This window comes from Podarcis filfolensis, assembly GCF_964270895.1.
Source record: "Podarcis filfolensis genome assembly, chromosome: 2".
In the NCBI taxonomy this organism is placed as follows: Eukaryota; Metazoa; Chordata; class Lepidosauria; order Squamata; family Lacertidae; genus Podarcis; species Podarcis filfolensis.
In genome coordinates, this window is record NC_139605.1 from 101,389,055 (window position 1) to 101,404,052 (window position 14,998).

Sequence of the window (14,998 nt, forward strand, 5' to 3'; positions counted from 1 at the left end):
GCACTCATCACAGTGTCCCGTTGCGCCAGTAGCAGTTTAGTCATGCTGTCCACATGACCCGGAAAGCTCCCTTGGCCTGAAAAGTGAGATGAGTGCCGCACCTCATAGTTGCCTTTGACTGGACCTAACCGTTCAGGGGTCCTTTACCTTTATCTTTTTTTACCTAAGTAGTCAGTGAATTGCTTCTGAAGACTGACTTTTGCAAATACTGTTGCAGGAAGTAATATGAAACAACTTTGTCTACAGGTTTCCTTGGCATGATGGATTCTACCGCTATGATACTTCAGATATACAATACACAAAAGTGTGTTTGTGTGTGCACACATGTCTGTAATTTTAAACTGAGTATAATAAGTTTCCTTTAAATTTGCAAACCACAGGAGGGCAGTAGTGCATTACTATAACAAAGAAAATACGCAGCAAGTCCTTTTAAACATCTCTTAAGAATTAAATCAGGTTGTTGGGATCCTAATGTAAGAAATTAGAACTGCATACATTTATTTATGTGTTTGTTTGTTTATTACTGCAGACCGCATAATTGTGATTTCATGCCAATATTTTTATATGTAGCATATAATGCTGCAGGTAGTCTCTGTTCTGCTTTAAGCTATAATTTGTCTTCTTACTCTGTGGTAGAAGCAGCAATATAGTGAGTGAAGCATTCCGAGAGACTCATTAATCTGATTCGGGAACATTTCTCTTCCTAATGCTTAAAGGCACAGTATGCAATCCAGGCAAAAGGAATTGATTTTTTTAAAAGTTCTGCTTATGTCAATGGGGAAATGTTTAACACATATTCTATCTCTCCCTCCATATACATTAAAGTATAGCTGGAAAATAACATAGACTGCTGCTTTTATACATAAACTGGTATTATCCTGGGTGTCCAGGGAGATACATGGGCTTGAAAAGAGGCTTCTGGGTAGGGAAGATCTGTGAACTTAAAAAAAAATGATTACCTAGGATGGCAGTTCCTAGTTGCAGTGCTCAATCCCTATGGATTCCTCCCTGTCATGTGAACAACTCCACTCTCTCCTGGTAGAGCAGGGTTGGGCAACCTGCTCACTCCCTTGGTGTATTTGTCCTGATTTTATGGGGGTAGCAAGAAAGGGCAACAAAAAGAGGAAAAAAGGGGTGGCAGAAAGAAAGACAGGGACACACTTTTGGTTCCAGCCCTGCTGTGCTCCCTACTGGTGTGCAGCCCCTGAACCAATGACTTTCAACAGGGACTGAAGTCCTCAGCATGAAAAGGCCTATCCCTGCCATTCATCATTCTACACCAGGGCTAGCATACGTGGATCGCGGGCACAGAAATTTGCAACTCCCCTCAGCCCCTGCCAGCACAGATCAGTGGTCAGAGGTCATGGGAGTTGTAGTCCGGCAACATCTGGAGGGCACCATGTTGGCCACCCCTGTTTCGCATCCTTTTATCCCCTCCCGGTGCCGAAGATAGAGCTCAATTGTATTCCTAGTCTGCTGTGGGGAACAAGTGGAATTCTGGGAGTGCTACAGCCCATGATCTCTTTCCTCACTTGGTGGTTTCAACCAGAAACTTGTTATTTTACTCATTTCCTATGGCATTCCTCCTGTTACTCCATCTGCTACCCAGTAGCAGCCATTGCCTTCTTTTTGTTGTCTTGGCTCTTAGGCTGAACACATGCACACACACACAGAGAGAGAGAGGGGGGGCTGTTTACCTCCCCTCTAATTAGTAAGAAAATAGCTAAGGCACCCATCCCGGGGCTACCTTTGAAGGTGACCTGGAAACTGCAATTAATCCAGAATGTGGCAGCTAGACTGGTGACTGGGAGCGGCTGCTGAGACCACATAACACTGGTCCTGGGAGATCTGCATTGGCTGCCAGTATGTTTCTGAGCACAATTCAGAGTGTTGGTGCTGACCTTTAAAGCCCTAAACGGCCTCGGTCCTGTATACCTGAAGGAGCGTCTCCACCTCCATCGTTCTGCCTGGACACTGAGGTCCAGCACCGAGGGCCTTCTGGCGGTTCTCTCATTGCGAGAAGTGAGGTTACAGGGAACCAGACAGAGGGCCTTCTCAGTGGCGCCCGCCCTGTGCAGTGCCCTCCCTTCAGATGTGAAGGAAATAAGTAGCTATCTTATCTTTAAAAGACATCTGAAGGCAGCCCTGTTTAGGGAAGTTTTTAATATTTAATGCTGTATTGTTTTTAACATTCGATTGGAAGCCGCCCAGAGTGGCTGGGGAAACTCAGCCAGATGGGCGGGGTATAAATAATATATTATTATTATTATTATTATTATTATTATTATTATTATTATTATTATCCCTCGCTCTGTTTTTAAATCAACAGCAGGGACATAAACAAACTCTGATTTCTCTTCCTCAAAGCTCAATAACATTTTGGGGAATCTGCATGGGCTCTGCTGCATTGGTCACATACTGTTTATATCTCCTAAGACTTCCTGAGCTCAGAGTAGTAATTTGTAGTGAGCCGCAGAGATGTATGTCACATAAGTCTAGAATCATTGTACTGTAGAGTTGGAAGGGACCCCGAGGGTCATCTAGTCCAACCCCCTGCAATGCAGGGATCAACTGCAGGATGACGTTGAAGTGATTGTTCGCCAAAAAGAAACTACAGAAAACATAGGTTCATATTCCTGTGTATTAGATGAAAACACACACATAAACCATTTTTCATGTTTTCTGTGTACTGAAGAGAAGGCAGGCAAGAGAGCTCCTTCGAGATTGTCTTAAACATGTTGCTATGACAACAGGCATACTGTGCCTTCTCAAATGGACCAGATAGTAGTCCTGCTACTAGTTGCAGTTAGTTGTAGTGTGACTCATAGGTTTAATTAAAACGTAGCACAAAAGCAAAGTGCTTTCCCATTCTTGTCCATGGGTTCCTTCTTCCACTTCCTGGGTTTATTATTATTATTTGCTTGCTTTTCGGTTTTTTGCTAAGCATTGTTTGCTGAGGTAAAATTTGCTGAGGCAAATTTGTGGTTCGAGCCAACCTCTAAACCATGGTTTGCAAACCCACATCAAACTGCAGGTTCAAATCATGGTTTGGAGACAAGATGCAATACCAGACTATAGTTACTTTAAACTGAATCCAGAAGATTTTGTATAGAAATAAACAAGGGTGTGTGAGAGACGTTTCGGAGCAATGGATGAAGTGTGATTGCCACTGAAGTTAATAGTTCAATTTTGAACTGTTTGCAACTGTTAACAGTCATGGCTCTTCCTCCCCAAAAAATCCTGGGTTCTTCAGTGTGTCTCCAAGCTATTATTCCCAACCCCTTTAACAAACTGCAGTTCCCAGGATTCTTTGGGTGAAGCCATAACTTTGAAAAGTGCTTGAAATGTATGGTATGGATGCAACCATGGTTACTTCTCTGCTTGAGTATAACAGATTGGCTTTTGAATTCAGGAAAGCACCCTGCTCAGCCTCCCTCTAGTCTGTAATGAATCTGCAGACACAATTCTTGAAATTGTGAAATCCACAAATTAGGAAAAAACATATCAGTTTCTGAAGATATACTTCTGAAGATACCCATTCCTGTTTTTTTCATGAAGGCAAGCTAACATGTTTTGTGGCAGTGCTATTGGTACATGCCCTTCTAAGGATTAAATTGCCGGCAGAGAAAGCATGAGGACTGGGCTATGATCACTTTTCTCCTCCTGTTGAGTTGGGAGGGTATGTTCTTGCTAGTTCTCTGTGAAGGAATGCTCTCCATAAAGTACTTGCAGGTAAAACCCAAAGAGAGTTGTGGAGTAGATAGTGAATGGAACCCCCTATAATTGTACCAGGTGGGACTTGGGTTTGTTTGTTTTTTGCTTATAGAATTATAGTGGTTTCGTTCAATGCCCAAAAGTAATAACTTGCCTGTGGTTACAGGGTAAAAGAAAGGTCCAAGATAAGGTGCGTCCAAACCAAAGAAAGTAAGACTACGTGCATGTCTTGGGATTTTTCTACCCTCTTCGTGGTGCAACTAATTTCCATTTGAAATCTGCATTTGAAGTTTGTCTGTGGGTTTTTCGTTTAGTTTTACTAAGAGATATTAACATGTGTAGTGTCAATATGCAAGATGAGTTTCTAATAATGACAAATCATCAAAAAAGAGATTCCGATAGTTATCTCCTGGGCAGCTTTATGTATAGTTTTAACCTGCTTTGGCTTGCACTTAAAGTAGGATCCTATGTGCAATGAAAAGCTCCCCAGCCAATTTGCACAGGTCTTGCATGCCTGAAAGGAGACCAGAACGGTCTTTGCTCCTTCTGTGCTCTTGGCTTAAAATTTGAAAGCCCAGTTGTGTTATGCAGAGGAATGAGGAAATCAGCGATCCTAATAAGTGCTGCTGAACCAGGGGAGGACTATGAATGTACCCCACCATTAGCAGAAATGGTATCAGACTGTAAAGTGTATATTTTCCAGTGGTATTTTGCTTCTTCAGAAAGCACTGGTTTCTGAAACATTAACATGAAAATCCAAAGGGCAAAAGCAGTGTTCTGTGTTTTATACTGAACACAACTTTTTTCTCCTTGTTTAAATGTCTACCTATAGCACCTTCTCTGGCTAAGGCAGAGTAAGTCCATTGCATGGTATTCTGCCTGAAGTCTATTCGGCATGCATTGCATATTGCATGGTGAGATTTGGCTTGTGATACAGCGTGACAGAATATTGTGATTCAGAGGCTTAAAAGCTCTCTGAGTTCTTCATAACCAATACCACAAAAAGTTTGTATTATATAGATATATGTTAAAAAATAAATCTGAAAAAGGTCCTGCATTTTTTCATTAAGATATACACTAAAATATTTTGATCTTTATTGATTTTTGTGCTGGGCTTAAAATCTGTTTCATATATTGATTTCTTATTAAAAAAGGAGGACAGCTATGAAAAATATTCAAGTGAAGGTTCTTATCCTAATAAATTATGTTGAACTCAATTAAAACCCCTTGGGATTATTTCCCATTGATGGATGTACTGTGTCAGGTTTGATAGACCTGATAGGATGCTTGCTTCCTTTCAACCTCAGTTCAAAGGTCAGGAGCCAGCCTTGGGATACACACTATAAATAATTATCATACTCTGTATCCTAAAAATGGAGGCATATAATTAATTTTAGGTATTGTGATATTTCATATTCTGCAATTTGGCTCCAATATGTAGAAAAAATTAGCTAGCACTTGCTTCAGGCAAGAACCTAGTGTTGGAGAATGATGATTGGTCATCCCCAATAATTGGGAGTGGGTTGTCTAGATGGAAATTAAAGCTTCCTAGCTCCTTTTGTAGATCTTCTAGCAATGTAAGACATGTCCCCCAGTATTACCTGTTGTCTTGTAAGTTACCTTTACAAATTCCTCCAGATTTTGTATCCAGTCCTGGTTCCACTGAACTCTGTAGCAAAAATAAGTGGGACAGGATTACACTCTTTATTATCGTTGTGTTCTTACCGATATCTTGGACCCATTTTGATCTGGTTTCAGGCCAGGGTTTAGCGCTGAAACAGACTTGATCACCCTGGTTGATATCTTATATCAGGGGAATGATAACTGTTTATTTGTCTTGACCTCTGAATGGCTTTGGATACTATGATATTCTCCTGGAACGGCTCTGTTACACTCCTACCTGCAGGATCATTGCCAGAGCATAGCACTGGGACACAGCTGCTCAACCTTGAGATGATTATGCTGTGGGGGTTTGCAGGGTTCGGTATTGTCCCTTATGCCTTTTAACATCTGTACAAAGCCTCTGTAAGAGGTCATCCAGAGATTTGGATGATGGTATATGGATAACACCATAATTGCCATTATGACATGGTGTGAGGATTCACTGACTTTTAGTGTAGTGGTTGTGGCTTTAAACACAACCTTTTATTCAAGTAATAGGGGCTACTCTTTACTTACTGTTATTGTTGTTTTTATTATTATTTTAAGCCCCTGTATAAATCTATCTGTCATCTTAATTTGACTTGGGCATAAAACACTCAAATCTGAGTTTACAGTTCTAAGAATTTTCTGTTCTGGTAAAAGTCTTGTCTCAGTTGATTTTCTGTATGCCACTTATGAGGAGTATACTACATTTAGCCAATTGATATTGCCAGTGAAGTTATTACTGAAATGATACAGTGAAAATTTGTTGAAGCATTTCTGACTCTACACATCACCTTTGGCTGTAATTTTTTTTGCGGAGGGTGGGGCGGGGCGGGACTTTTTGAAGCAGCTAGAAAACCCCAGTATTCATGCTTCTTTATTAAAATGATTGGATGTTAATTTTAGGCACAAAAATGACAAGGAAGGTCTGGGGAAATTTCCTAGGGGTTTTGTAGAGGTTTCTCTAACCCTTTGGAGCAGGTTTGTGGGGTACAGGGGGCACAGACTGAGAGAAGAGACTGTTCCATTGTGCAGGTGCAAATTTTGGTGCTAACAAAATGAATTCATTGACTGTAGCCCAAGCTAGTTATATTTTAGGGAGAGATTTTCCTTAAGAGATAAGTCTTTGAATTCTCCTTGTCTTAACATTCTGTGGTTTGGAAAGCAGCTTATACAAAGAACTGTTCATTGCTGCTTTTAAATTTTATTTACCCTAAAGGATGCATTTGCAAATCATAAACATCTCATGACAAATGCTTTGAGTGCAACAATATTTTTCCCACTGAGAACAATGTTTTGATTGAAAATCAAATTTGTTGGTGGTAATTGGTCAGAAAGTAAGTCTCGTAATGTGGGTTGCTATAATATACTGTCCGTTGAGAGTAAAGACTTTCTTTCCAAAAAAAGCATGTCACATGTTGTGAAAAACATCACTATGAAGAGCATATTTCAACTGAAACATTTCAAAATGTTTTGTATACCCTGCAACATATTAAATGCATGAATTTTATTAAGGACACTCTTCATGTTTTGAAAGGGAAGCTCTCAAATCAATTGATTTGAGGGATTTTGGCATGAAGGTAATAATTTATTTTGATGTTGTTCTCTTGGGTGTTCTTAACCAGGTGAGAGAAGTTGCTTCTATCTAGTCGCACAGATTATTGCCACCTATAACAATACCCACAATATTGTTGGAATGGGTCTTTTGAATTTGTGCTTATGCAATATTTTGCGCAGTTCCTTCTCTGAGAACAAACCTTCAGATTAATCCCATGCAGGCATTTGCCTGGTTCAGGCTCTGTCCCAGTTGCTCTGTCCCAGCTCCTTCCAACCTAGCAGTTCAAAAGCATGCCAGTGGAAGTAGATAAATAGGTACCACTGCTGTGGAAAGGTAAACGACATTTCTGTCCACTCTGGTTTCCATCACAGTGTTCCGTTGTGCCAGAAGCAGTTTAGTCATGCTGGACACATGACCCGGAAAGCTATCTGTGAACAAACGCCAACTCCCTCAACCCGAAAACGAGATGAGCGCTGCAACCCCATAGTCACCTTTGACTGGACTTAACCATCCAGGGGTCCTTTACCTATGAGTAGAAAAGGCTCCCACTTCAGAAGTTAACCCTCCAACTCATGGAGTGTGATGAGGATGCAGCTAGTAATCTCATTCCTACTCCCTCTCTCATTGCACAAGGGTCAGAATCATAGCTTTGAAAGCAAAGTGCAAACCTTACAGCTATATTCTTTATTTATTTAGAAAGCCAGACTTGGACCTTCAGCTAACAAAGTCATATCTCCAATTGAAGACCGGAGCTGTAGTTTACCATCTAATAACCTTGATCAGGTTAAGCTGACAGATTTCAACTTTCTCATGGTGCTTGGAAAGGGGAGTTTTGGGAAGGTAGGTAGCCTTGATGATTTCTTCTCATGTGCCTTATTTTAATGGGGTTTTGTGTTTTACTCAAATGAATAATACACAGGGGGGGGGGGAGCAACAACAATTAAAGGAAAAGGAGGAATACTGAATGTATGAAGGAAGAGAGTCAGTGTTCCCAATCCTTGATAAAGGGAAGAACTGTGCTAAACAGAATTAGCAACTACTGGGCATGTGTCCCCAGAAAATCAGACTTAATATCCTCGTAGGTGTTCTGTTGTGCTCAGATTGAGTATAAAATGGGGAATGCAAGTTCTCAATCCATTATTGTATTGGATGGTGAAGAATTCAATAACTGTTCTTAACTGCACCGAGTGCCCTCACATGTCACAATTCCTTGCCTGGTGCCTGATTCCAAATAACATCTGTATTCAAGACCTCACCTAAGAAAAGTAACATTAGTGAACAGCTCAACATCATGCATATGGGAGTCCACACTGCCAACATTTGAGAAAGGAGGATAATAGCTCAACCCCCTTTTTTTTCATTTCTGAATGAGATGCATCTTTAATTGCTTAATGGCTGAAAATGCTGCAGACCATTCCTTAAAGTCATAAGAGCCATTCTAGAGATGGCCATGCAACTTTATGATTAAAATTTGAATTTACAAGAGTAGGAAGGTCTTCTAGTTCAGCTGTTAGCCACTAAGCAACCTGCTATTGTTCTGTTACTTTAATGGTGTTTAATAAAAGAAGATGTAATCTCTACATCAAAAAATATGTACATATTCCTGGGAGATGTAATTGGCTGTTGAGATCTGATGCAGTTCCTTATATATATATATTTACAAAACTGATTGTGTAGCATAGCTTCATTGTAGAACAGTAATATTTTAATAAGAATTTGACTGCACTTCCTTAGAGCAGGAGACAAATCACCAGGGCTGCTTGTCTATAGATTTTTATAAGAAATAACCTGTCTCCTGTGGCCATCAAATTTTTCACCCTCTCCTTTGTGCAGGTGATGCTGGCAGAACGAAAAGGGACAGAAGAACTGTATGCAGTCAAAATATTGAAAAAGGATGTGGTGATTCAGGATGACGATGTAGAGTGTACCATGGTTGAAAAGAGAGTTCTAGCCTTGCAGGACAAGCCTCCCTTCCTAACCCAGCTTCATTCTTGCTTCCAGACTGTGGTACGTCACATGTTCACGGGTGACCCTGATTTCTTCTGACTCCTGCAGCTATTCAGTTGTCTGCCAAGGTCACCACTCTTGGCACTGTCTTTCAGTAACATTCGCAACAAACTTCTGAGCTCTTTGAGATTTAGATGGTAATGATAATTTAGTTAACAAATTGTTAAAATAAGGACAGAGTTTTGAATATACAGGCTCTAGGTGGAATTCAGCATACCACAAGGTGCTGTATGCATGCATGGAACAGGGGCCACTCACACAACAAGACTTTCCCGCCCCCCTCCACACACCCTAGACCTGTTCTGTCGTTCCCCAACCAGCCAGAGCAGATTTAGGGGTGTGGGGTACACAGGGGGAGTAGAGAGACGGAAGCCTCATTGTGTGAGAAGACTCTGGTCCATGCATGGAACAATTTGGTTGAATCCCATCCTCTTCATTTTGTCATTGAACTAGGCTTGCCATATGTCAAGTGTTTTCCTGACATAAGCCTTAAGCAACAACTAACAACTTTGCTTAGAAATGACTGCCTCTAGAACCTTTGCAGTAGATATTTCAGACTTATAAAATTCATCATTGGCTTTCTCATGCATGTTCAGTTTAACTTGAACTGATGATGCACAAGAAAACTAGTCAGTTCATCCATGCACACACTCATTACATGATGGGTGTCAATGGGTGATCAGCACGTGTGAAATGGCTGTTCCAGAACTAATAGCACAGGCAGAGTTTTTATAATGCTTTTCAGTGAAGACAGTTCACAGGCTGAGCTTACAAGTGACCATGCACCAGACTTCATTGAACTCTGTCACTTTATTCTCTGAGCAATTTCTCAGATGCCGTTCTGAGCTACAACCTTGAATGAATTACGGTTTCATTCTGTATTTCATTCCATATTCTCCCGGATGGAATTGGATCTGTAATAAAGGAAATAAGCATTATAGAATTAAGAATGGGAGGGGAACCCTATTTCTGCACAAAAGATTTAAATGTGTCATTGAGTAAGCATATGCAGTAAAGCAGTGCAATGCTTATTTAAAATTTTAATTTAATAGCGAGTTTTGTAAGAGATATATCTCTATCACACAACCCCAAAATAAATCTTGAAAGCTGTGATTTGCCCACATTAATTAAAATAATGAAATTTGCTGGGGGCATCCACTTCAAAACAATGAAAAGAAATTTCTTTTTCTAAAAAAAGAAAAAAGAAAAATAATAAGCTACTGGACAGTAAATTAATGATGCTGTGGCAAAGGAATAAAAATGAATGTATAAATCCTACAATAGGAATGCTAAATTAATGAGTTTCTGGTACAGTGTGTTCTAAATATACTTCAAACTGTTTGACTGTTGATGAAGCAATTAATAGACATAAGGAAAAGAAGTCATAAGGGTAGCTCTGTAATTGGGAAGTAAATTTAACCATTTCTATGTGGCACTAAATTGGATTTTCTCTCCCTCCCCCAGCTGGGCACCTTGTGTGGGTGAACCGCTCTCCCTGCCCTATATCTGGCACTGGTTCCATTTATTTTTCTGTAAAAAACAGAAATTTAGGGAAATTAAAGTCAACACTGCAATATCAATTTATGTGTTCCTTATTTTGTCTCAGAAATAATGATTGGGAGGGGAAGGCTCCTACCCACCCCCTCAGTGACAGGCTCAATAATCAAATATCATTATGAAAAGCCAATAGGAGTTTGTCTACCGAACAGAAGAGCATTGACGTTATTATAGCTATACGATATTGTTACATGACTTGTCTGTGCTGCTGTGTTATAATAATACAGATTTGTGTTCAGTGTAAATCTGCTTAAGATTTCTCTTAACAATTTCATAGTGACAGGTCTCTACTGCCTGATATATATTTTTGCTTTCACGTTGTGTGCTAGGATCGCCTATATTTTGTCATGGAGTACGTGAATGGCGGTGACCTCATGTATCATATCCAGCAAGTAGGAAAATTCAAGGAGCCTCAAGCCGTGTGAGTGTCTCTTTCTCTGTTCATTTTCAAATCAGAGTTGTCATTTAATATTTTGTTCTAGGGCTATATTTGTCTTCTCTCCTTCCCATCCCCGCCCTGCCCCCTTTACTAGGGTGTGTCGTTGGCAACCCTATGCAGCAACTCTGGCTTCCCAAAGCTCGTCAGTATTACGCAGATTTGTGAACTGCTCAGAACAATTACATTCTAGGCGCCAGTCATTTCCGTTATCTTCATGTAATTAAGTCACTGAGCATTTGGCAAGGAAATGTATTTCTTGGATCTCTGTATCCTGTGCGACTCTTAAACAAGCTAAGCAACAGCGGCAGTCACAAAAATTAGATATCGTCTGATATGACATATGCTATCTCCTGTTCACACAGCTTTTGTCAGGTTGTATTATATTTCTTTTAAGCTTTGTGTAACATTCTGGGCTGATACCGATAACTCTCCTTCAGGAGAGAAAGGGACATAGGCCCCTCCAGGATGAGGTCCCTGGTAACCAGCCAGAGAGCCCTGAGGGATCGAAAAGAGCAAGGAAGGACATAAAACAGAGGTCTGGAACCTTAAGCTCAGGCCCAAATGCAGACCTCTCTATCTGGCCCATAGAGCACTCTCCAGGCCACATTCCTTTCTTGACACATTCCTCGAGTTATTTTGCTGGTTGTAATAAAGCCCAACAACAACAGCAGCAGCAACAACAAGCAGCCTCCCATACATGCACACAAACAGCCAAAAAAACCCCAAAAAAGCCAGAACAATTTTTAAAATAGGGAGAGGCAGCGGTTCCTTGGCAAGTGCCACAATGGAAGCTCCGAAACATATTCCTGTATCTAATGCGGTGTCCTTTTCTTGCAGGTTCTATGCTTCAGAGATCTCAGTGGGGCTGTTCTTCCTGCATAAAAAAGGAATCATTTATCGGTGAGTATTCAAGTCGCACCCAGAAACACTTTTGTTTGCTCTGCAGAAAAACAAAGTTTGTCACCACCGGCGGAAAAATAGTTATGAGGGCAGGAGGAAGTTGGCTGCATGCATTCTCAGGAAGGAATAGGTTAGGCTGATAAATGGTAACTGGCCCAGCTAGTGAGTTTCATGGCTAAGTGAGAATTTGAACCTTGAATTGCTTGATTATGTGGTCTATTCTGGCCACCTTAGAGCATAAAACTGAGTATCTGGAAACTGAACAATAACCACAGCAGTTGCCACAATTCAGACTGAAGAAACAAATGTATTCCAATTTCCAAAATGAGAGTATACATACTGCATAAGTGGAAACTTCTGAACTCCCTTTGAGGGCAGAATACTTTAGGCAGAGTACAATACATGTTACAGTAGTTAGTTCTTCGAGTTTCACAGTATCTGACCACCTGAGATTCTCACACCTAACCCATGAGCACTCCCAGACTATGAACCTGTGTCACTGGAATTGAAATCTCCATTGGAGCCCATGGAGAGGAGCATTGTCGCCTCTTGTTTGGATTCAGACTTTTAATTTCTGTGTGATTTCTCATAGGGATCTGAAATTAGATAACGTAATGTTGGATCATGAAGGGCACATTAAGATTGCAGATTTTGGGATGTGCAAGGAGAATATGGCTGATGGAGTGTCAACGAGGACCTTCTGTGGGACTCCTGATTACATTGCACCTGAGGTACTTACTATCTGAGACGCAAAACACCATACAACCATTTCCCCAAGGCAACTGTGAAATGCATGTTTAAGCATCCTGTCCAGTACCAGATTCCTTTCACTGATAATCACATGATGATAAAAATGGTGCACAGTGACAAACTGGGGAAAACCACACCCTCCTCCTGGGCCTTCCTGAAGCACTGCAAGCCCAATTTGGATGGGCAATTACAAATTAAGTACAGTGAAGGAAAACTTTGCCAAGCAGTTACCATATTTTTCGCCCTATAGGACGCACCTTCCCCCCTCCAAAAATGAAGGGGAAATGTGTGTGTGTCCTATGGGGCGTGTGCAGGCTTTCGCACCGACCCCTCTCGCTCTCCAGGCTTCAGGAAGCTATCCACAAGCCTTGGGAGCCCGCAGGAGTTCTCGCCGGGCTCCCAAGGCTTGCAGATAGCAGCCTGTTCTGGGGGCTGGGGTCGGGGGAAGCTCGGGTTTCCCCCGCCCCAGCCCCGCGCCTGGGAGGGAAATAATTTTTTTTCCCTTTATCCCCCCCCCCCAAAAAAAACTAGGTGCGCCCTATGGGCCGGTGCACCCTATAGGGCGAAAAATATGGTAATTTGTCTCTTAGGACCAGTGCTACCCAACTGCGTTTATCCAAAAGGAAATCATTGACACAGCCAGTTTCTTTGAGTTTTATAGGTTATACAGCCATAAGAGTAAAGTCTGGATTTACCACACAGTTATATTTTGAATTAGTGTCAGTTAGGACTGGCTTGTTATTTACAGGCAAATAAATCCTTACTTGAATTAATATATATTCACATTTTGTGTATCTAGACATCATCTCTGTCAGTGAAGCAAGTGAGCTGAATGTTTTTTTTTTAATTTGGCTCTCACCTTTCTGCTCACTTTCCTTTTATATCATGAAAGGGAATAATTCAGCTTCCCAATTACTTATGTCTTTGAAGTACACATTCTCCCAATTAGTGCCTCAGACAGCACCTGTTTGTTAAGTGTGAACACAGTTTCCACTCTCATTTTATGTGGCGTGCATTAGCACAGTAAGGCTGCCTTCCTGCATTTTATTTATACTGTAGAAATTGAAATGGAATAGAATTCAATTGATGATTCAACTAGTATGTCTTTAACCAGGGTTTGCAGATTTTAAAAAATGCCTTTAAAGCCCCAGAATAAAGCAATAATTGGTTCAATGTTAGTGTTGACTTCCTATGAAGTTCTGTTACTACAGCAGAGCAAAATAATCTTGGTCTCTTCCATTAAAACCAGTGTTTACTAACATTTATTTTTGAAGTAGCATGTAATAGATCTGGTCTGCAATGTGAATTTCCACTGAAACACCTTGTTTAACATACTCAACTACTTCACCAAACAAATAACTGATGTTCAGTAGTCCTTGTGCAGATACAGCACTTAGGGTAGGTTTACACATAATGCTTAAACAGGTGTTATGTGTACAAGTGTCAGACTTGCACACTCCCTCTTTCTCCCCTGTGGCCAGAATACTGACTTCTGCTTAGCTTGTGTACAAAAATGTAATCTTGGTTTGAAACAGGCAATGGCTAAACAACCTAGCTTCATAACTCCTGATTCAAAGTTGGCTTACTGAGAATCATCCATGTGCTGCTAAACCCATGGTTTAGCATTAAGTGCAAACATACCTTTAATTCTGGTTAGCACTCACTATGATTTGTTTCCTTAGCCCCTGTTAAAATCAGAATGTTTTACCTTGCCTTCCCTCTGAAGTTGATTCATAGGAAGATACTGTCAACATCAGTTTCTCCCCTTAACAAACATAGAGACTGGAGAGTTGAGAATATTGTCTTAACCATGGTTTGCTTGTTGCAGCTTTAAAACTTCATGCAAACCATGGTTGTAAACCCCTGATTGCACACTGTGGCCATTTCTTGCCCTTTTCAGTTTGCCACAGTTACAGATGTCTGTAGCCAGGGCCATGCAGATACAAATGTTAATTACATGAAGCTGAATCAACCAATTGTTCCAACTGTGTCCCTCCGTAGCATGACTTCCGTATTTTTCCATTATCTTGATTTTGTTTATAAAATTATTTCTACAGAATATTTCAGTTAGATGTTTAAAAAATAATAAAATCAACCTTAAAACATATGTTTCTTCATTTACAATTCACAGATTATTGCCTATCAGCCATATGGAAGGTCAGTCGACTGGTGGGCCTATGGCGTACTGTTATACGAGATGCTAGCTGGTCAGGTAAGGATGTTTGTGCTTCTGCATTTAATACTTCAATGAGTGAGCATTGATGCCAGGTGAATGACTAATGTGAAAGATGCCTTATTAGTAGAGAAATTAACAGCAGGGTTGTTAGATTCAGTCAGTTCAATCCATATTTCCCCCCCAACGCTCTATGAAAGTTAAATCAAGTCACGAGATTATAATATGCACATTGTCTGCATAGCTAACAGCTCAT

At 40.7% G+C, this 14,998-nt stretch overlaps 2 protein-coding genes across 7 annotated transcripts in view; one reads left to right on the top strand and one right to left on the bottom strand.

Moving 5' to 3' along the window:
* Positions 1 to 14,998, bottom strand: part of APOH (apolipoprotein H) — a 351,268-nt gene that overhangs the window by 215,189 nt on the left and 121,081 nt on the right. The window lies entirely within an intron of this gene.
* Positions 1 to 14,998, top strand: part of PRKCA (protein kinase C alpha) — a 187,017-nt gene that overhangs the window by 155,556 nt on the left and 16,463 nt on the right. For 3 of the 6 annotated variants that reach the window (XR_014544416.1, XR_014544417.1, XM_083598717.1), the window contains exons 9-15: positions 3,881 to 3,904; positions 7,613 to 7,756; positions 8,750 to 8,923; positions 10,810 to 10,901; positions 11,757 to 11,819; positions 12,412 to 12,550; positions 14,701 to 14,781. Coding sequence is in view for 2 of the 6 variants with exons in the window: in XM_083598717.1 (XP_083454843.1) it covers positions 3,881 to 3,904; positions 7,613 to 7,756; positions 8,750 to 8,923; positions 10,810 to 10,901; positions 11,757 to 11,819; positions 12,412 to 12,550; positions 14,701 to 14,781 (717 nt within the window). In the remaining 4 variants the exon portion in view is untranslated. The remainder of the gene's footprint in view (positions 1 to 3,880; positions 3,905 to 7,612; positions 7,757 to 8,749; positions 8,924 to 10,809; positions 10,902 to 11,756; positions 11,820 to 12,411; positions 12,551 to 14,700; positions 14,782 to 14,998) is intronic. The other 3 variants (XR_014544418.1, XR_014544419.1, XM_083598718.1) reach the window with 1 other exon arrangement.